General features: G+C 38.5%; 1 protein-coding gene across 1 annotated transcript in view; it reads right to left on the reverse strand.

The window, feature by feature from the left end:
- Nucleotides 1–313: 313 nt before the first annotated feature.
- Rars2 (arginyl-tRNA synthetase 2, mitochondrial) overlaps nucleotides 314–22,403 on the reverse strand; it is a 42,227-nt gene continuing 20,137 nt past the window's right edge. The window contains exons 8-20 of the mRNA XM_013032877.1: nucleotides 19,722–19,798; nucleotides 12,806–12,964; nucleotides 11,917–12,023; nucleotides 10,813–10,908; nucleotides 8,493–8,553; nucleotides 6,414–6,490; nucleotides 5,385–5,509; nucleotides 4,685–4,752; nucleotides 4,492–4,601; nucleotides 4,033–4,128; nucleotides 2,811–2,885; nucleotides 1,080–1,143; nucleotides 314–425 (exon numbers count right to left, since the gene is read on the reverse strand). Coding sequence (XP_012888331.1) covers nucleotides 339–425; nucleotides 1,080–1,143; nucleotides 2,811–2,885; nucleotides 4,033–4,128; nucleotides 4,492–4,601; nucleotides 4,685–4,752; nucleotides 5,385–5,509; nucleotides 6,414–6,490; nucleotides 8,493–8,553; nucleotides 10,813–10,908; nucleotides 11,917–12,023; nucleotides 12,806–12,964; nucleotides 19,722–19,798 — 1,202 coding nt within the window. The 3' untranslated portion in view covers nucleotides 314–338. The remainder of the gene's footprint in view (nucleotides 426–1,079; nucleotides 1,144–2,810; nucleotides 2,886–4,032; nucleotides 4,129–4,491; nucleotides 4,602–4,684; nucleotides 4,753–5,384; nucleotides 5,510–6,413; nucleotides 6,491–8,492; nucleotides 8,554–10,812; nucleotides 10,909–11,916; nucleotides 12,024–12,805; nucleotides 12,965–19,721; nucleotides 19,799–22,403) is intronic.

A 22,403-nucleotide genomic window follows, 5' to 3' on the forward strand; every position in this document is an offset into this window, starting at 1 on the left:
TGTTTGTCCATAACTGGCCCTAATCAAAAAAATCTACCCCCCCAACATTTGATACAAACACTGGATCTCAGTTACAAAAACAGTTTATGGAAGAATGATATATTAAGAGGCTGTATGACAGAGTTTAAGTCCTAATTCTTTTGTTTAGGTTTTTCCAAATACCTAGATACCTGGTGACTATGAGAGAACTCATCTGTATGGATAAAACTAAGTTGATTAGTTGTTTAATAGAATAAATTCTGGTACAGAATTATAGTTTAAATTCTATCCTAAACAAGTCATCTAAAAATAACTAGAGTTCTTTTTTCAATATTTTAAAAAGCCATTTTAATTAGAAATTACATCCTATATACAGGTGTTATTCCAAGAAGTTTCATTCCATTGACTAGGACAGAACGGACAGCTTTGAAGAGTTGAAGTCTGGCCTGCAAAATAAAGAATGATTAAGTAACCAATAACAGGCTAACTACAAGTAAATAAGAATGTTTTTTTTTTTTAAATCATGGGGGCTTGAACTCAGGGTCTGGGCACTGTCCCTGAGCTTTTTAGCCCAAGGCCAGTGCTCTACCATTTTGAGCCACAGCTCCATTTCCAGTTTTTGAGTGGTTAATTGGAGATAACAGTTTCACAAAGACATTTCTGCCCTGGCTGGCTTCAAATCACAATCCTCAGACCCCTCCTGAGTAGCTAGGATTACAAGCATTAGCAACTGGCTGGCACCCAGCTAATGGTTGGTTTTAAAAATCTTGAAAGTAGGAACAACACTCCAAAGTGCTATAGACTGACAAAAGGCAAGGAAATATAAATTCTAGCATATATTACAGTAAGATTGATACAAAAGGGTCGGTGGAGTAGGAGTTGGAATTAATCACTCTTAATACTTAATGCAAGGAAATGTGTTTCACAGTGTATTTTGAGAAGTATATGAACATTAGCTGTCTTAGCCCAATTAAAATTATTATCTGAGTAAGGAAGTACACAGCTGTGTCTAAACGACATTATTTTAGGAAAGTTTACAAGATTATTAATACTTTATAATATTAGTCTGAGGCTAAGGATTATGAAGAAATATAACATACCCCAGCCACTTCAGGTGGACTGTCTTTTATTTGGAGTGTTTTATGAGCCACAGCTGCAAGATGACTGAAACAAAAATAGGGAGGAAATCTTAATGAGAATCAGCAGTTAATTGCCTATTGTAGATATAAGCCTGATATCCAGCCCTACTCCCTCAACTTAAGTTGAAGCCTCTAATCACTAAAGAAAGTAACCAAAATTGAGACTGGAATTCACTGCTTTTCTAGTACTCAACCCATGCTTTAGCTTTTAGTCATGGTTCTACTATCAAGAAGCAGGTTCTTCAGATTTTAATTTTGTTAGTTTTACAAATACAGGCTATTGCTTTTTAACATTATTTCCCTTATTTAGATAGCCTTTAAAATCAAAGGGCAGGGCCTTTTTCAGTAGAGTAAGAAAGTTGGATAGAGATTTTTTTTTTGTCAGTCATGGGGCTTGGCATTGTCCCTCAGTTCTTCAGCTCAAGGCGAGCACTCTACTACTTGAGCCACTTCCAGTTTTCTGAGTGGTTTATTGGAGAGAAGAGTCTCATAGACTTTCCTGCCTGGGCTGGCTTTGAACTGTGATCCTCAGATCTCAGCCTCCTGAGTAGCTAGGATTACAGATGTGAGCCACCAGCACCTGGCCTCTTTAGAGATTGGTTTTTAATCTGCTCTGCATACACACTGACTCTTCCTTATGGCAGCTTTGCTATTAAGGTATGGCAGCAAATAGAACAATGTGTCACAGAAAAGATATGAGGATATTCCCATAGTGACTGAGTAACATTTCAAAAGACTTTCTGGCTTTTCTAGCTCTATAGAAGTAGAATTTAAAGAAAAAAAAAGCTTATTTAAATCTCAGTGAGACAGGATAATATAATACACACACACACACACACACACACACACACACACGATAAAACTGCCCTACAAAGCAGAATTTACACACACACACACACACACACACACGATAAAACTGCCCTACAAAGCAGAATTTCCACACACACACACACACGATAAAACTGCCCTACAAAGCAGAATTTCCTTCTTATGGGAAGACACAGGTGTTAAATTAAGAGTAGACTCACTTTTATTCAAGGTTTAAGAAAATAACCATGGAATTTTTTTTTTTTTTATCAAGCTGGTATTGACAACGTGCATCCCAATTCTTTCTCTACCTTCTAGCTGAATGATTTTTCTGTGCCTTAGCTTAAAACCTCTAATGGGCCCAACAGCGCCACAAAAAGTAGTCTATACACTTTGTATTCATACACTGTTTTGTAGAGTGGGAACTTCTTTGTACAACCACTTAAAGATAATAAAAAAAAAGTAGTCTATAAACAGCTGAATGGCCCACGACACACATCATTTTTCATCCATTCAAATGATGTTTTGTAGTTCTTGCTCTACCTGGGCCTGTTCTCCTTCCTAACTTTCTGCTTCTCCCAATTACTATCTCCTGCTTTACACTGAGCGCCCTCCAATCTCTTAAGGCTGGCTAGATGAAGATTATCTCACATCACAACACACATGACACTTGGCTGTAACTCCTCCATCATTATCATTGTTGATTCCTATTCATTCCTATTCATTAGACGATATCATAGAATGAATGTCTATGACATATAGTTGGCAAAGACAGACATTCTTGTGACTTAAAGCAAAAACATAACAAGTTTTAGAGAAAGGGCTTTACTTACAGGTAATGTTTAGATGAAAGAAATGCCTTGAAAACTGGAAGATTATACTTACCTTAGAGTTAGAAGGTAACTAACAATGTGCCTGGGTTGAAGGTCCTGAGATGTTCTATAAATCACCTCATCGAACCTAAAAGATGACAGGAACAACAAGCAGGGATAGACTGTGCATGTTACACTAAAGTGAGATGTTAAGATGTTAAAGGATGGTGGATGTCAAACTCATTTGACATCAAATATATAAAAATCCTTGAAAGCAAAGACTAAGTCATCTAGTGTTATCAGTGAAGCCTAGTTCAGAGTAAAGACTTGAATCATGGATGTTAGAATTAATATATAAAGCCTGTAGCCATGCTGAAAAACAAATTTGTTTTTGCTAGCAACATTTACCCACAAGGCTAAGTAAGGTTGGTTTATTTTCCCTTCCAGATTACATAGATGTAGCTGGGTGCTGGTGGCTCAAGCCTGTAATCCTACTCAGGAGGCTGAGATCTGAGGATCATGGTTCAAAGCCACCAGCACAGGCAGGAAAGTCTGTGACACTCTTATCTCCAGTTAACCACTATAAAACTAGAAATGGCACATGACTCAAAGTGGTAGAGTGTTAGCCCTGAGAGAGCTCAGGGACAATCAGTCCCTGAGTTCAAGCTCCATGAGAACGCCCCCCCCCCGCCCACACACACATACAAAAAGAAATTAGATGCATGTGAGCAAATTTTTCTGTTTCCAGAAAAAGAACCACTGACCACTGTGTGGCAATCAAAGAAAACTGCCTGTTTTTAACCAACCACAACCCTTCTGAAAACTAATCTCTACTGACACAGCTACAAAGTGTGGTTTCCTACAGTGTAGGGGAATCAGCCAATCAGACTTGAGACTGAACTGAAACCAGGAGGCAAGATAAAGACTTCGTCTTTGGAAAGCTGCACAAAGGCAGGGATTTCCTTGACTGATCTCAGAGGTCAAGAAGATGCTCTTCCAAAACTCAAAGCTTATCTGTTTATCAAGCTTCCCCTTCCAGACAATGGACTAGAGAGGCGTCTATGCTAATTCAGTGGTGATCATATTTTTGAGGCTCAAGGGCTGACTTTTCAGCAATGGCTTAAGCTGTGCCCTCCCTCTGGCCTCAAAGGTAACAATCACTTTTGGGGCATACCTTTAGGAAAAGTCTAAAAGATAGGAGGCAACCAATGGCCTACAACCCTAATGGCCAGCAAAGATAGCAACCAAAAGTTAATTCAACACACAGGAGCAAAACTACCAGAAAATCCTCATACCTGAGAAGATGCTGGAGAATTGAAACAGACTGTGGCTCTTGTAAACAAGCAGTGTTGAAGTCATTCAGATAACCACATCCAAAAGTCTCTTCCAAACTGTTACCAAAGGATTACAGTTAAAAACATTCAACGAACACACAAGTCATCTAAGGGTAAGTAACTGCATGTGATGAATACTACCTCACAGTATACTATATAAAGAATGCTAAGTCTCTTTAATGCAGCCCTAGATGTCAACATTTTGTGACCTGAATCCTCAATTCTCCCTACCTTTTTTTTCTGTGTTTATAAAATGTAGGTAACCCTTCTCTGGCATTGTTATTCTGAGGGTGAGATAAAACAATATAAATAAAAGCATTTGTTACATAGTGCTTAATAAAATAGCTAACAATAAAAGATCTGATGTGTTTTAGTCAGTTTTAAAAGATGTTAGAAGGAAGGATGGAAGCTTCTTCTTACCTGTGGAGGCGAGCATGTGTGTACTGGAGGAAGACTCCTGTGTCCCCTCGACTCTGGAAAATACGATCCCAGCTGAACTGATAGTCAGATAAGAGTAAACCTTTGAAGTCCTAAAATGAGAGAAGTTTTCAGCCCTGGGATCTGTTCAGATACCAAACCAAAAAGCCTCATAGGTGAAGGAGTCATAGCAGACCTGAATGATGAGTGCTGCGAGTCCCACCTTCTCTGCAATCTGCTGTGGGTCCTCAAGTTTTTTACTGGCTGAAACAGACAAAGGCACCTCTCTTTAACCTGAAGGACCCTTTGAATTATGAATAAAGTAGAGGGAAATAATGATTAAAGTAGATGGAAAAAAAAATCAGCCCAAAGTTTTGTATTCTGACAATAAAGAATAAACAAGCAGGCAATTTACCTTCCAAATGTCAGCTAACTTACAACATAAACACATTTTTTTTTGTCTATGTTACAGGGAAGAAATGTGAATTTTTAAAAAAATATGATATACAGCTAATGCTTATTTTTCCAGGGGTGAAGGCTAAAGTGTGAACTTATGACTTGAATCCAACTTGTTAACAACACAGGAATTTCAGAGAATGATTCAGATAATCAGATTATGATACTGAAGCTGTCCATGAAAAGAGGACCAAGGTTATGTCAATTCAGATTATATTATATATTTATGTAGATAGATAAAATATATATATAAAAATATAAAACTTATATAAAATAGCAGCCAGCCTGAAATCCTTGGCATCTCAGATTGGGGCAAGAAAGCTACTGTGGCACAGTAAAAGTTCAATGACAGGACAGTTAAAATAAATCACATTGCCCAAAGTCCAGCAAAACATAGAAGTGGCATATAAGTAGGGTATGACTAAGAAAAATGGACTCACTCTTAATGGAGGCCATGTTCTGTAGCATCCTTAACCGAATCTCATTTAAGACATCTTCCAGAAAAGTGACCTCTCCTCTTCTAGTCTTCATTCCCTGCACTACTCCAAAGGGCACATGTTGGCATCTGAAATAAAAAGGCATTTGTTAAGTAAAAGCTGCCAGTGTGTTCTAATACCAGTTCATAGAGTAGCTTGACCTTTATTCTTATATTGGAGGTCTTAAGAATAAAGAAAATGAGCCACCCACCAGTGGCTCATGCCTGTAATCCTAGCTACCCAGGAGGTTGAGAACTGAGGATCAAAGGCCAGCCCAGGCAGGAATGTCTGTGAGACTCTTATCTTCAATTAACCACCAGAAAAACTGGAAGTGGCACTGTTGCTCAAGTGGTGGAGCTCTACCTTTGAGCTGAAGATCTCAGGGGCAGCATCCAGGCCCAGAGTTCAAGCCCCATGACAGACCAAAAATAAGAAAATGAAACGATGTGAATTGCTGTAAATCACCACAAAGCATACTGGACAGAGCTTCATCTCACAGACATAACTAGCATGTGATTAAATCACTGGTTGCCTTTATGAGGAACAGAAGGGGATTAGTACTGTTAGAAATCAAAACACTAAGATGTCTATAAACATTTATCAGGACAAAAATTACTATGAAAACTAAATCTGCTTAACCTGAAGTCTATTTTATTTTTTTTTGTCCCTCATGGGGCTTGAACTTTGGGCCTGGGTGCTGGTGTCCCTCAGCTCTTCAGCTCAAGGCTAGCACTCTACCACTTGAGCCACAGTGCCACTTCTGGTTTTCTGAGTGGTTTACTGGAGATAAAGTCTCACAGGCTTTTCTTGCCCGGGTTGGCTTTAAACTGCAATCCTCAGATCTCAGCCTCCTGAGTAGCTAGGTGTGAAACACTGGCACCTTGCCTTAACCTGAAGTCTATGGAAATCAAGGTAGGTATGTTTTCAGATTTGGATGACCTAAAAAACCATTAGTAACCTTAAGCAGGTAATTGTGAACCATGTAGACATTACCTTTCTGCCCAGTCATATCCCATGATCTTCAGCATTTGAAACACTTGCTGAAAATGCTTCTTCTGCCCTTTATCTGTCTTGGAAGAAAATGTATTTAAAAATTAAAAAAAAATGTTAAGCCAATATTTAAAATCAAGGTCAAACCTGAATCAAATGAACATATAGAGAATTTTGACAGACTAATATCATTGTCTATCAACGTATTATAAACAAAAAGACAATGCTTTTCTGTGTGTGCTGATGCTAAGGCTTAAATTCAGGCCCTCAAGTTCTCACTTGGCGTGCTTGCTCATAGCTAGTGGCTCTATCACTTGAGCCAGGTCTCTAGTCCTGGTCTTTGCTAGATGTTTTGGAGATGAAGTCTTGTGGACTTTTCTGCCTGAGCTGTCTTTGATCTCAGCTTCCTGAGTAGCTACAATTCTAGGCTACTAGTACCTGAACCTGGCCAAGACCTTTTTTTTTTTTTTCTTGGGGGGGGGTGGGAGGAAAAACAAATGGATAGAGGAAGGGTGATCCAATGCAATCATTATATTCCATGTAAAAAAAAAATGAACTATGTAATGTATGGGTAGGAACTGGAGGGGGAAATTGGCGGAGAAGGAAGGAAGGGGTGTCACTTTCAAAAAAGTATTGTACTCACAACCTGATGTGTGTACAATTATTTAATAATAAAAAATGAAAAAAAAAAGTTTCCAAGCTGAATGCTCTACAGAAGGAAACAAGAGCTGCAGCTTTCTCAGTCAAATGGGATTAATCTTCTGACTATTCTATTTAAATTCCTCCCTTCTCAGTTGTTCTGACCTTTAAGGAAACCAAAGTAAAGCTTTAAAAGGATGGTTGCTAGTAACTTTCTTCGTAGAAAGGGAGGTCTTTTTTAGTAGGAAAGGACTGAAATAGAAGGCCCTTGATCAATATAGGGAATGAACTATTGAAACATCAAGTCTGGATGGGTCTCAAGGGCATTCACAATGTTGGGTGCAAAGTCAATCTCAGAATGGCCCACCCAATACAGTTCCACTTATAATGCTTTCCAAGTGACAAAATTTATGATAGAGAACAGGGGTAGGGTTAGAAGGTGTGATTATTAAGTGGTTAACCATGAAGGAGTCTGTTTTCAGATATAAATAGTTCGTTATTTTGAATGCAGTGATAATTATAGAAATCTATACATGTAATAAAATTTCATAAAATCAAGTCACACAAAAGTATACACAGAAACTGGTGAAATTTCAATGTAGTCTCTACAAATGCTGACAAAGTTCTATGGTCATGGTAAGATATTATCTTTGCCAGGAGCTGGATGAAGGGAACACGGAAATAAGTTATCTCTCCATTGGCTTTTTTGCTGAAGGCTGGCACTCTACCACTTGAGCCACATCTCTACTTCCACCTTTTTGCTGGTTAAGTCTCCAATTAACGTGCCTTTTCTGCCTTTTGGCTTTTTTCCCCTCAGTACTGGAACTCAGGGTCTCCTGCTCTTGCTTAACTTTTTTATTCTACCACTTGAGTCACACCTCTACTTTCAGCTTTTTCCTGGTTAACTGAGGATAGGAGTTTCTGGAATTTGTGTGCCTGGGATGGCTTCAAACGACAATCCTCAGATTTCAGCCTCCTGAGTACTTAAGTTTACAGGCTTCAGTCACCAGTGCCCAGCAGATACTTCACCAGTGTCATGCAGATACTTAAGTCTTATAAAAGAATTTTTAAACAGAAGTTGCCACTTTGCACTAAATAATGAAATCACTCCGAAGTTTGACAAAATTGTTTTCCCTCATTTTTGCAACGCTGTCTCTAATTTCTACATCTCCTTAGTTTTTATGAGGTAGGTGTCACAACCTTTCATTCTTTTATTGCCAGTCCTGGGGCTTGATCTCAGGGCCTCAGTGCTGTCTCTGAGTCTTTTTTGCTCAAGGCTAGCACTCTACCATTTAAGCCACAGCTCCACTGCATTTTTGGAAATTAATTGGAGATAAAGAGTTTCCCAGACTTTACTGCCCAGGCAGGCTTCGAACCACAATCCTCAAATCTCAGTTCCTAAGTAGCTAGGATTATCTTTCATTCATTATAATGATTACTTACCACATAAATCATTGTATCAAAATTATATTTATCCATTCGATCTATTGCAGCTGCAAGATCTCTGAAAAATATGGGTAAAGTTATATAGATGAGTAATAATTACTTTAACCTGTTTAATAACAGACTTTTCTACTTCAAACTCTTCCCCTACAGTTTAAGTATGTGCTTATTTAGTCACAATATATTGTGACACAAAATTATAATTTGGAAAAGAAATTCTAAATGCTCTTGGAAAAGTGATTAAAAAAACACCCACTAAAGATAAGGTTCTATAACAAGTAGCATTAAAAAAAAACTGCTTTGGGCAAAGTACCTCATAGGCAAATGTTTTATGATTAAGTCTCTATTAAAAACAATCCTCTAAATGTCATTATTTTCCAATAGCGAAGTATCTTTTAGCCACTCTTTTATTAGTGCTATTAAGAACTTTCAAAATCTTGGGTCACTCAAAAGCCATCTTCTAGTACATTTTCTTTTATTCTCTCTTTCATCCTCCCACCTTTCTCTTCCTATTTTATTTTTTTGGCAGTACTGGGATTTGAATTCAGGCTTCATACTGAGCAAGTGCTCTAGCATTTGAGCCCTTCTCCTGCATGTTAAAGTCCATAAAAGGGTAGATATAAAATAACATGTTTTGTGGCCTAATATGGAACTTAGATAAGAATACTTCTTGATCTATATTCAGAGCAGTTATGGCTGAGCCCAAATTTGAGGATGGCCTGGAGCAGCAGAGTGTCTTCTGTTACAGTCCAGGCTAAAAGGTAAAGGACTAGTAAATCCAGGTTTATTATGTTCTTTGTGTTATTAGTATCCAAGATGGAAAAAGGCTTTGATGAACTTTTTGAAAAACATGCTCTGGTCATTTGCAGGGCGCTAATAGAGAGGAAAGGGGATGCCTGTCCCAAGGACTTAAAGTAATGACACAGCTGAAGAGTTAAAAACACATCTGACATATTGCCAGTTTTTTTGTCTTTGTTGGTCATGGGGCCTGAACTCTGGGCCTGGAAACTGTCCCTCAGCTCTTCAGCTCAAGGCTAGTGCTCTACCACTTGAGCCACAGCGCCACTTCTGGCTTTTTCTGCTTATGTGGTGCTGAGGAATCAAACACAGGGCCTCATGCATGCAAGGCAATCACTCTACCACTGAGCCACCTTCCCAGCTCGATACTGCCAGTTTTGAGTTAAAGACATCTGACAAAACAGCAGGTGCCAGATCCCCTGGCCTTTATGGTGTTTCTTAAAAGCAGGAGATACAATTCCCACATGAAAGATGCCTTCCGAAAGTGGAAAAAATGAGGGAGAGGGTTAACAATGTTTGACAAAAAAAGATACTCATTACTTTACATATGTAACTGGTACTCCTCTGTACATCACCTTGACACCTGTCCTATCACCAAAGACTGGGAGTTCAAGCCAAGGGAAATCTGTACAGACCTTTAATTAAAACAATCTTGGATCTTTTAGTCTCCATACAGGAACTATACTTTTCAATATGTAAACATTCAACTCTTAACAGCACCTTAGTTCATTTCCTTAAAAGGCTTCCTGGTCATATAAATAAACTTGCGTTCTTATCTTCGGTTAAAAAATAAATAAGCTTATGCCTGAGATCCCCCAGAGCCTTTTGTCAGCAGTTCTAGGGTTTGGCTATGTTGTTTGACTGTTTTATTGTCTTTCCTTCTCCTTCCTTATTGGCTTAATCCCAGAAGTCATGTGTGGCTAATAAACCTGGTTCTTATAAACAGTGGCCACTCCTTCCCATAAAGCCAGTCATGGAGAAGGGCAAAACAATACAAGCAGTATATGTAAGATGTCATGTTCTTTATCCTAAGATTAATGAAAGACAATCATTGTGACTGTGGTATTCTTTCAGAGGTCTGACACTGAAATGCATGAAAGATGGCCTTTAATCTATTTAGACACCACTAACTCACTAGTACAGACACTTTTTTGGGTATGTATTTCCTGCCAATAAACAAGTATAAAAGTACTATATAAGTGATTCTATACACATACACACACACACACACACACACACACACACACCCATACCATCATTTTAATAGTTTCTAGTACAATGTATTCTGCTGTGGATATTCAATGATGTCCAGTGATTGATGTTCAAGAAATTATAGGCAGTTTTTGGGTCATTTTTCAGACAATAAATAGAAACCCAATCCATATTTGAAATACTGAAAGCAAGAGACTTATAGTTGGCAACCAGGAACTGGTAACAATTTTGAGGGTGAAGTGATTACCTTGCATTGATCATAGGACAAAAGACTGACATCTTACACATTCAAACATCAGAGGCTACAAACCTGGTTACATAGAGAGAAGTCCCATCACTTCGCATCACAGTGCAGATGGAAGAGGGGTCACCCTTCCCAGAGAGGTCCACTACAGCAGTTCCTTCTCTAGAAATGCAAAAGGTAACTGTGAAGCAACATAAGCTAGACCTCAAAGTAGATTATCTACTCTGGGAAATCAGAAGCCAACGTAGCAATTATCATCCAAGTAGCAATAAGCAAGTCATTCAAGCTATAACTAACATCTAACAAGAACTAGAAATAAAAACGATCTATTAAAAGTGGATCTGGCCCGGTGCTGGTGGCTCACATCTGTAATCCTGGCTACTCAGGAGGCTGAGATCTGAGGATCATGGTTCAAAGCCAGCCCAGGCAGGAAAGTCCTTGATACTCTTACCTCCAATTAATCACCAGAAAACTGGAAGTGGTGCTGTAGCTCAAGTGGTAAAGTGCTTGCCTTGAGCTGAAGAGCTGATGGAAAGCACTCAGGCCCAGATGTCAAGCCCCACGACCACCACCACCACCAACAAAAAAAAGTGGATCTGAATTAAATATGTTAAGTAGTTTGACTTAATATCCTACTATGTGTGTAGATACATACAAAAACATCAAGACACACAATAGATAAAATTTGTCAAAACTTTTGGTAAGTAAAGAACTATCATACATATGCATGGAAGCAGAATCCCATGGAAATTTACTAACATTTCTGCTTTAACTATGTCCTACTATTTTCTGATTTCTGCACTTTATTCTTTCAAAGGCCAATTATATCCATTTTCATAAACTGCCTTTAATCTTTTTAAAAAAACATTTAAAAAGTTTTAAGGCTTTTTTTTTCGTGTAATACTGAGCCAAGGAAGTTAATTCTACTTTCTTTTTCAAATTCTATTTTGTTAGTTTGTGAGACCTGAGGCAGATCTCACATTTCCTGTTTCATCTTTTTCCTGTAAGAATAGGCTTTTGCTATGCACAAAAAGTTCTCTGAGCAACAGAACAGGGCTATATAACAATGACTAAAAGGCTGCATGCAACATTGTCTTTATTGAAAGAAGATGGCAATACCAATTTCAAAGAACACACATAACTTTACTAAAAATAGTGACCTGATCATACATTGTTTTCTGTAGAAGTCCTTTACTGTCCAGCAACTTTAAAACTTCTTGAAATTTTTCCCGATAAAAAGATTCTCCAGAATATTCATCAAAGTATATTCCTAGGCGCTAAAAGGGTTCATAAACGAGAAAAAAATGTTGGTTACATCTCCAATTATCTTACACTATGACAAAATTAAGCATGCTTTCACACTTGGGCATACAAATGAGGAAAATAAAACTTAGATCAAGTTTATTTCTTTGCTGAGATTCCTCAATGCCTCCAAGTATACCAGTGAACTGCTGTTCAATATAAAGAACACAAGATCCATGTGGCCACTTAATTTAGGATCAAACAAAACTGAGACTGTATATCTCTTTAACTTGCTTAATTTGCTCAATTTCTCCATGCTAGAATGTAAGTTCCAAAATAACAAAGACTTTCATCTCTCTTGTTTACTACTGCATACTTCTCATTTCAAATATTCATTAAATGAATGAATGTACACCTATCATATTCAGAGCTGAGGAAGTGAAAGATGAATTAGAAAAAGGAATAAAAGATGAATAAAGTGAAGAAATGATAGAAGGAAAGAAAAACTGAATGTCATCTGACACTGCCTCAAAATTATTTGTAGCTCAACTCACCGAAATAATCTTTGAATTCTAATTTTCCATTCAGCAACATCTTCATTTTCATCATCAAGTAGTTGTACAAAGGAGTTACCATTCAAGAAAGCAGTATATAAACACAATGAATTCTGATCTATGTCACTCCTTTCATCACTCTCCCAACACCACCACTTCCCTAAGTCTATGCTAAACCATGAGCTTAAGGAGCAGCTTTAGGAAGCAGTAGTGCAGTGGAGAGCTGCACATGCCCTTCGGTGGTAAAACAGAATTTACAGTACCTTGTAAATCCGAATGTACTCTTCAATACTCAAGTCCCGAAATCTCTGCCACAGTGAAAGGGCTTGCGTGTCACCCTGTTCCAAACGCTGGAAGAACTCATGTGCTAATTTTGCTATATTTTTATCATCTGCTGCTTCTTTATTAACTTGCACATAAACCTGAAAGTATATTATATTAAGTGATGTACATAACCAGACACTGTTATCTCTACAGCAGAGAGGAAAATAGCTGGATACCAGTGGCCCCTATCTGTAACCTTAGGTACTTGGGAAACTCGGATCTAGCTGATCAAATTTCTGAAGCCATTCTGGGCAGAAAAGTCTCCAAGACTATTTTCAAAACAGCCAGCAAAGGGCTGGGAAGGTGGCTCAGTGGTGGAATGCTTGCCTTGCATGCATGAAGCCCTGGGTTCGATTCCTCAGCAAAACATAAGCAGAAAAAGCTGGAGGTGGCACTGTGGTTCAAATGGTAGTGCTAGCCTTGAGCTGAAGAGCTGAGGGACAGTGGCCAGGCCCAGAGTTCAGGCCCCACAACTGACAAAAAAAATCACTACTACAACAACAAAAAAATAGGCAGCAAAAAAGCCAGTTGGAGCCATGGTATGAGTAGTAGAATGCCAGTGAGCAGGCAAGTTGAGTTAGCATGAGGACCAAATTCAAGTCCCAGTATTGACAAAAAAATAAATGCAGCAGTGATACTCACTAGACACTATGTTGAAAATGAACTATACAACTTGTAGGTAGGGATTAGAGGGAAAAACTGGAAGAGAGCAAGAGAAGGGTGACACTATCCAAAAAGAAATGTACTCATTACCTAACTAAATGGTAACCTCACCTAACTGTAACCCCTCTGTACATAACCTTTATAATAACAATTAAAAATGGGAAAAATAAAGCATAATCATGAGAATTCACAGCTACAAGTGGTCTCATGACAGATGGTAGCATTTTTCGCCATGAGTTTTTGGTGAAACATGTAGAGCCCTGTCTCAAATGTTTATATATGTATAAAATACAAAGGATTACAAAGGCTGCAGTACGAAAAAAATGGATCTGTGATATATTGGAAGAAAATGCGCCCTTTCTGATAAAGATAGTGAAAATAAAGAGCAACTTTTTCTTCCCGGCCATGTGCATAGTCCCCTAGGTTAAGAATGCTGGTTTAGACACAACTGGTATTTCTGGTTTCTCATACTGCCACTTCCTGCAACTTCTCTGAGATAGACAAAAGACAGCAGGGTAGCTCCATTTGGGGAAAGAAAGGCCAACAGAAGATTTAGCAACTGCTTTCATGACAGAATTTGAAATTGAGGATGGTACAGTACGAAAAGGCTTTCGGGTAGGATGCTTAAGAACATGTAGATACACCCTTCTGGTGTTTCAGCACTATCTTGTTGCTCTGTGCAGCACCCACCCAGTGACAGGTGTGAAGGGCAATGGTTTCGGAAGGACTCACTTCACATCACCTTCTAGCCTCAAAAATATAGTTACCATAAGTGACATTATAACATAAATATTATAGGTTAATGCACAGAAATTATAGACTATAAAATGATTTGTTAATTCATTTCCAGGTGGAAACATCAATAACAGGTTTACTACCCCATAACTTCCTGAAAACTATCAAAGTAATATGAAAGCAACAAAAATTAGTAAATAAGCTAGAAAAGAGGCTTTAAATTTTTTTTTTTTTGGGTCCGGTAATGGGGCCTGAACTCTGGGCCTGGGCGCTGTCCCTCAGCTCTTCAGCTCAAGGCTAGCGCTCTACCACTTGAGCCACAGCGCCACCTCCAGCTTTTTTTCTTTTTGCTATGTGGTGCTAAGGAATCGAACCCAGGGCCTCAGGCATGCAAGGCAAGCACTCTACCACTGAGCCATCTTCCCAGCCCGAGGCTTTAAATTTTTATAGTAACATCAAAATACCATGGCAACATTTGAATAGGAAAAAAAAAAAGATTTAAAAATAATTGACAGAACTGGAGCCAGTGGCTCATGTCTGTAATCCTAGCTACTCAGGAGGCTAAGATCCCAGGCCCAGAGTTCAAGCCTCAGGACCTGCTAACTAAATGAATGACAGGATGCCAGGCATTGGTGGCTCATGTCTGTAACCACATTCAGGAGACCTAGATCTGAGGATCAAGATTCAAAGCCAGACTGGGCAGGGAAGTCCATGCAGATTCTTATTGCCAATTAATCACCAAAAACCAGAAATGGAGCTGTAATTACTAGCATTGAGCCAATGTTGCCCATCTGTTCGTTTGCTGATCTGCTCTGTAGCTTTTCCCTGTAATAAATCACAGCCTTGAATTCTGGGAGTCCTCCTCATTGAAAATGGAGGTGGTTTTAGGAGACCCGACACAGTTATAAAGAGTTAATCTCTAAGTGGTGTGGTTAGTAACTCCAGAATACTACACAGAAAGCCAATTAAAGATAACTAAGAAGTTGGTAATGTGTGGTAAAACAGCAAACTGAAGACTTCTTGACTTCTGAATTAACTAGCTCTTGACAACTGCTTAGCAGTGCAACTTACATATATACATATGTGTATATATACATATATATGTACACATATATATTTATAATTCCGATTTTTTTTCTTGCTTTGACAGGTGCATATTTGTGTGTACAGAATTTACTATCCATCAAACAAACATAGAATGCCCTTAAATTGATGTCTCATACCTATATTCAAAAGTTACTAATTCTTCGCAGGTCAACAGGCACTTGGTGTCCAGTATTGTAACATTTCTCATGCTGAAAAAAGTACTTTTTTGTACCTTTTAATGGGGGTGATATTTTTCCTGAGCCATTTAACATGTCCTCTGGTCTTGCCAGACATCTCTACTCTTGAATAATAATAATGAAACACCACAGCATTGTCCCAGAAAACAGGTGTGGGTAAGTAGGTATGTGGTTTCAGAGAACATGGCAGGATAAAGGGAAGGAGAATCTCTTTGTTTGGGGAGGAGCTGGAGCATCAAAAGTTGGGGAGCTCTCAGGGTCATGGCCATGCCTAAGGAAATGGTTCCTGGTGTGCCTACACAGAGAGACAGAGAGGCTGGCCTCTAGACCTGCAGAACTGGGTCAGGCAAGGACCTCTACACGTAAAACAGAGCATATGCCCTTGCTCCAAAGCATCAGGTAGGCTGGGAGACCAAGCATACCAGAGACCAGTGTGGACTGAAGAACAGCACTTGTATGACTGTATGCAGTAAGGGAACGGTGTGGTTTTAGGGTGAGAATCACTAGGAATGACTTACACTGCCAATCTCAAGTGTGATGGCCGGGCTTAGAATTACATTTAAAAGCTGCCTTGCATGTAAGGATTCTTTAGGAGCAAAATTCCTATCAACCTTACCAACAATGTTCTCTGAAAAAAGAAACATTACCCAACCTACAAAGAACTTGCCAGGTACCAGCGATTCCATTTGTAATCTTAGCTATTCAAGAAGTGGTGATCTGAGGATTGAGGTTTGAAATCAGCCTGGGGAGAAAAGTCAGAGAGACTCGAGCCTCCAATTAACTAGCAAAGGGCCAGACCAAAGTCTTGGCTCAAGTGGTAGAGCATCAGCCATGAGCAAGAAAGGTGATCAAGAATATGAAGCACCCAAGGCACACGATCCAGTCCCATTATTCTTTAATACAACTTTTTATAATAATTAGTAACCCATACATATTACAACATGACTTGAATTGACTTAGTTTTCAATTACTCCTTCCAACTCAGCTAGAGTTCAGCAGTGAGAGTGATTATAGTGAAGAGTGAACACTTGTTGGCATAATGTTTGTGACTAAAATGACTCAGTCTCCCTCCCTTTTTCTTCTTGCTTGTGTGTGTGGTGTGTGTTGGTACTTGGACTTGTACTCAAGATCTGAGTGCTGTCCCTTTTTTTTTTTTTTTTTGTCGGTTGTGGGGCTTGAATTCTGGGCTTGGGCGCTGTCCCTCAGCTCTTCAGCTCAAGGTGAGCGCTCTACCGCTTGAGCCACAGCGCCACTTCTGGTTTTTGAGTGGTTTATTGGAGGTAAGAGTCTCATGGACTTTCCTGCCCCGGCTGGCTTTGAATCGCAATCCTCAGATCTCAGCCTCCTGAGTAGCTAGGATTACAGGCGTGAGCCACCAGTACCCGGCTTCTTCAATTACTTTCTAATGCTTAAGAAATTGTTTTGAGACTCAAACATCATCTCTTGAGAAAAGATCCTACTTGTATGTTTTCTAGAAAATGAGAGCAAACCTCCCACCCAAAAAACCTTCAAATTACTATTATAATCTTGCTTGTTTAATGAGGAAGAAATACAATTCCTGCAAAGCTTTCTGAAGAAGTTTCTCAAATAAGAGAAAGCAGAATGTTCTAAATATTTAACTGTTCATCAGCCAACATTATTGCCCATCCACTAAACACCAAGCTTATAATTTCTATCACTAACACCTATCTAGTTACCTGAAATGAGGATATACTGCCACATATGCCATGTCTGTCACTGGAGGGCATGCAAAGATACCTGACAACTAATAAATAAACTCAGTTGTCCACATGACTTTCAATTTTTCCTTTAGAAACTCAAGAATAGGGCTGGGAAGGTAGTAGAGTGCTTGCCTTGCATGCATGAGGCCCTGGATTAAATTCCTCAATATCACACAAGCAGAAAAAGCTGGAAGTGGCTCTGTGGCTCAAGTGGTGGAGTGCTAACCTTGAGCTGAAGAGCTCAGAGGCAGCGCCCAGGCCCAGAGTTCAGGCCCCAGGACCACCCTCCTCACCCCCACCTCCCCAAAAAAAGGAAACACAAGAATATTAGCATTTCAGCTAAAAGCTGAAAAAAGGGAAAAGACAAAAATCCTCATTTCAATAGAAGTTGTGGATTAAAATAATTGGCAGTGGATTTCATTTCAAAATGGACCTTCAAAAAATACCATAAGGCTATAAAAATCTGGAGGTGTTTTTATATAATCTTAATAGAGGAAGGACAAGAGCATGTTGATAGCCCTAATGGTTTCTGTCATTCCCATCAGCATGGTGAATAGGTCCCACTTGCTTTCTCCTATAAATGTAGTGCTCAACATCGCACATTGAGGCTCAAGAACACTGGCTTCAGTTATTCAGAAAAGTATACCTGTCCTTTCCTTAATGTTTCCACCAACCTCTAACACAGATGTCAATCTCCCACTATTCTCATGAGTCTCAGGAAGGGGAATGCATTGAGGTGCATAGATAGAAACATATGCATAGTTTTCTGTGTAGCTGAGAATAGGTTTTAGTATAATATTTAAAATGTTATAGAAACAAAGCTTTACTGCTTGCCAGATTAAGAGTTTATTTGAGTCAGCATAGAAGAAATGTTAGCAGAATTATTTTCATGGCAAACTGTACTGCAAATCAATGGTACTGGGTCTGCAAGCAGGTATTTTTATCTTCTGGGCCACATCATATTCTCTCATAGATTTGATGAAACCCTTGCTAAGCTTGTGGTAAAAATATCTGTTATTATTCAAAGTATAAAAACGTAATATATGGGCTGGGAATGTGGCTTAGTGGTAGAGTGCTTGCCTAGCATGCATGAATCCCTAGTTTAACTTCCTCAGTACCACACAGACAGAAAAAGCCAGAAGTGGTGCTGTGGCTCAAGTGGTAGAGTGCCAGCCCTAAGCAAAAGCAGCTCCGGGACAGTACTTAGGCCCTGAGTTCAAGCCCCAGGACTGGCAAAAAACAAAAAACAAAAAAACCAAACCAAACAACAACAAAAAGACATAATACAGTAAAATTTCCAGGTACTAAGAGGTACTAAAGTTCTTATTTTTTAATAATCTCTTGTCCATCAATAAAACTCTTAAAAAGATAACTTTCAGTGAACATACATAAAATACAAGCATCAAAGTGCAGTGCAGAGATAAACTCAGGAGAAAATGACAAATCTCTAAAGGCCTTTAAGAATTAAAATTTGGGGGCTGGGAAGGTGGCTCAGTGGTAGAGCGCTTGCCTTGCATGCCTGAGGCCCTGGGTTCGATTCCTCAGCACCACATAAGCAAAGAGGAAAAAAAGCCAGAAGTGGCGCTATGGCTCAAGTGGTAGAGCGCTAGCCTTGAGCTGAAGAGCTCAGGGACAGTGCCTAGGCCCAGAGTTCAGGCCCCACGACCGGACCCCCCCCCCAAAAAAAAAAGAATTAAAATTTGTTTTTAAAATATCTGCAAAGTTAGAGGCAAGAAAAAAATCACATTAAAAAGGAAATGATAAAGTGTTCTTTTTGGCTTTGGCAGAACTGGTAAGGGATTATTTTGGCAAAGCTCTTTCTCACGCACAGGAAGGACATTCAAGTGTGAAGCCCTGTGTGTCCCAGTATGCCCAACACTGTCTCCTTTGTAAGGCCCACATATAGCAGAGATACTCACTAGAGAGTACTTGGCTAAGAAGAGCTTTATTACTGAACTACAGGTACAGCTGAAGATAGAAAAATAAACTATCCAAAGAACTCTATCAAGAACAGAAAGGAGTTCACACTATGCAAAAGCTGGGAAGATGAGCTAAATGACATAATGGAAAAAACAAAACCACATAGAAATTGGGACAGAAGCACATGTTGTTTTCCCTAATACAAGAAAAAGAAGAAAGAGCAAGAAAGTAGATAGTCATGTTTTTTGTCTAAATCGGGCCATGAAGAAAGCTGTAGTTATAGCAACTGATAGAAATTTCTCTCGTGTCCAATTTATTCTAAGAAACTCTCTATGTGAGAAAGTAACTGCCTCTAGTCAACCAAAATTGCAATGAAAGAAACACTTGGAAATGAACTCTGTAGTAATATAGAAACATTTTCAATTATGTTTTGGAAAAATAATCCATTAAACTTTGGTTCCATGTTTTAATCTACATTTAAAAACTGAAGAAAATGTTGAACATCCTTCCAATATCATTTCTTGCCAACTTACCTCAAAGAGATGCTGTAAAGGATTGGACTGGAGTTTCTCTTCATAGCCAAATAGTTTGAAGCCTGTTCCCAGAAGACCTACCATGACAATCCATATATAAAAAATTATATAGTAGAATAGATTAACATACATAAAGATCAATCTCTATTAATTATATAGCATTATATAATAATGCTAATATTTTTTTTCACCCTTGGTAAAGATGTAAACTTTAAGAAGTATTTTTTGTATTGAACACAAGGATATACTGAATTACATATTTCATACTGCAAATTTATAGATTACTGAAATCACAACCACATTCAGTTTGATGAGACTGTGAATTCATCAAAGGCAGGGGCCAGGACTGTTTCATCTCTAGTAACTGCCCAACACCATCCAAGTTGATAGTAAGAAAACTAACACTGATTAAAAGCTCTTCTGTGGGCTGGGAAGGTGGCTCAGTGGTAGAGCGCTTGCCTTGCATGCATGAGGCCCTGGGTTCAATTCCTCAGCACCACATAAGCAAAAAGAAAAAAGCCGGAAGTGGCGCTGTGGCTCAAGTGGCAGAGTGCTAGCCTTGAGCTGAAGAGCTGACGGACAGTGCCCAGGCCCAGAGTTCAGGCCCCACGACCGGACCCCCCCCCCAAAAAAGCTCTTCTGTGAGGCAACAGGAATTAGTGAAAATAAACTACTAGGATTTCACACTTTCTTTAAACTTATAGGTGTTAAAATAAAACATTCAGGTATACTTATTGTTAGAATATTAATTCTTAAACAAATAATAGGAAAAAGATCTTGATTAATTCTCTCATTCAAAGTAGCCAATTGACAGAATTCTTCTATTCAGACATAAATTTACTCTCCTTTGGATGTATGTCCAATAGTGGTATGATGAGATCATAGGGAAGATCTATTTTAGGCCTTTGAGGATCTCCATATTGTTCTCCAAAGAGGCTGCACTACTTTACATTCTCACTAACAGTGAATTTTCAATCTTTGATAAATTCAGAGATAATATTAATTTAAACCTTTAAAAAGTACTAAATGAGGGCTGGAGCCAGAGCTCTGTGGTAAGAATACCTGCCTTGCAAGCATGAAGCTCTGTGTTCAAATCCTGATATTGCAAAACAAAAACAAAAACAAAAACAACCATGATAAGTGAGTTCTACATTAAAAAAGTACTATATAAAAAAGTACTATAAAAAAAGTACTGTAAGTGGCGCTGTGGCTCAAGTGGTAGACTGTTAGCCTTTAGCTGAAGAGCTGAGGGACAGCGCCCAGGCCGAGTTCAGGCCCCATGACTGACAAAAAAAAAGTACTAACTGAGGTTTGTAAACTAGGATTAGAAATTCCTAGGATAAAACTGCGAATATTTTTACTAAAAAACTCAAGAAATTCATACTGAGAACTTAAAAAATTTATATTAAGAACTCAAGAAATTAAAAATCAAAAAACAATTCTATCAAAAATAAGCAAACTGAACACATAGTTCTTGAAAAAAGAATTATAAATGGCTAAGATACACGAAAAAGTATTCAACATTCCTTAGTCATAAAAGCAATGCAAACCAAAAAGTTCTATCTCATTCGGCAGATTTGTAGCTATCAAAGAAAATAAAACACAACAAATGTTGGTGAGGATGTGAGGCAAGAGGATCTCTAATTCACTGTTAGTGGGAATGTAAAGTAGTGCAGCCTCTTTGGAGAACAATATGGAGATCCTCAAAGGCCTAAAATAGATCTTCCCTATGACCTCATCTACCACTATTGGATATATATCCAAAGGAGAGTAAATTAATACAGCAGAAAGACACCCTCATATTCATGTATATTGCAACAATCTCTCTCTATATTCATCTATATTGCAATTAGATCAACAGAGGTGTCCAAGACCAGATTGACAAAGAAATTGTAGTATGTGCAGTGTACACACACACACAATTGTATAGTCATAAGAAAATGAAATCATGTCATGTGCAAGAACATGGACACAATTGAGGACATCTTGAGTGAGACAAGTCAAACGCAAAAAAATATTGTATGTTTTCACTTATATGTGGAAGCTAGGCCTAAAAGACTTGTGTACTCATGGACAGGTTTTTAAGTATAAATATCCATATATGCTATTATTTAGAGGTTAAAGACAGAACATGAATCAAGCTTAGAGACTATTCAGAAGATGGGGGAAAGGAAAAATAAAGAGAATCAATAACTATGTAACACATCACAGGTATATATGAGAGCAGCACAGAGAAACTTAACAAAAGCTGATGATCAATGGAGGATGAAAGGGAAGAGAAATGACTGGGCAGGTGGGACTAGCAAAAGTGGGTATGCCTGGGGAGGTGGGGGAGGATAAAGACTGAATACTTCTGAAATAGACTTTTCAAACTATGAAAATGAAACAAGGACACCTGCTGGAAACACTAAGTCCTAGAAAAAGGGGTGCAGGGAATCTGATAAAGGGGGTCAATTCTAATCAGAATACAGCATTACCATCTAAGGAGATTAAATAATCAAATCCCCACCCTGTATAACTGATGTAAGTCAATAAAAATTTATAAATATACTAAATTTAGAACTATGTAAACTAGTATTGGAAATTCTTAATACAGATTATACTATTTATATTGAGACTTTACTAAAAGATTATCATAATTTTAGTTTAAAAGGATATATACAGCCTGGACCAAAAGCAGTA

The sequence above is a fragment of the Dipodomys ordii genome, unplaced genomic scaffold (genome assembly GCF_000151885.1).
Source record: "Dipodomys ordii isolate 6190 unplaced genomic scaffold, Dord_2.0 Scaffold158, whole genome shotgun sequence".
NCBI lineage: Eukaryota > Metazoa > Chordata > Mammalia > Rodentia > Heteromyidae > Dipodomys > Dipodomys ordii.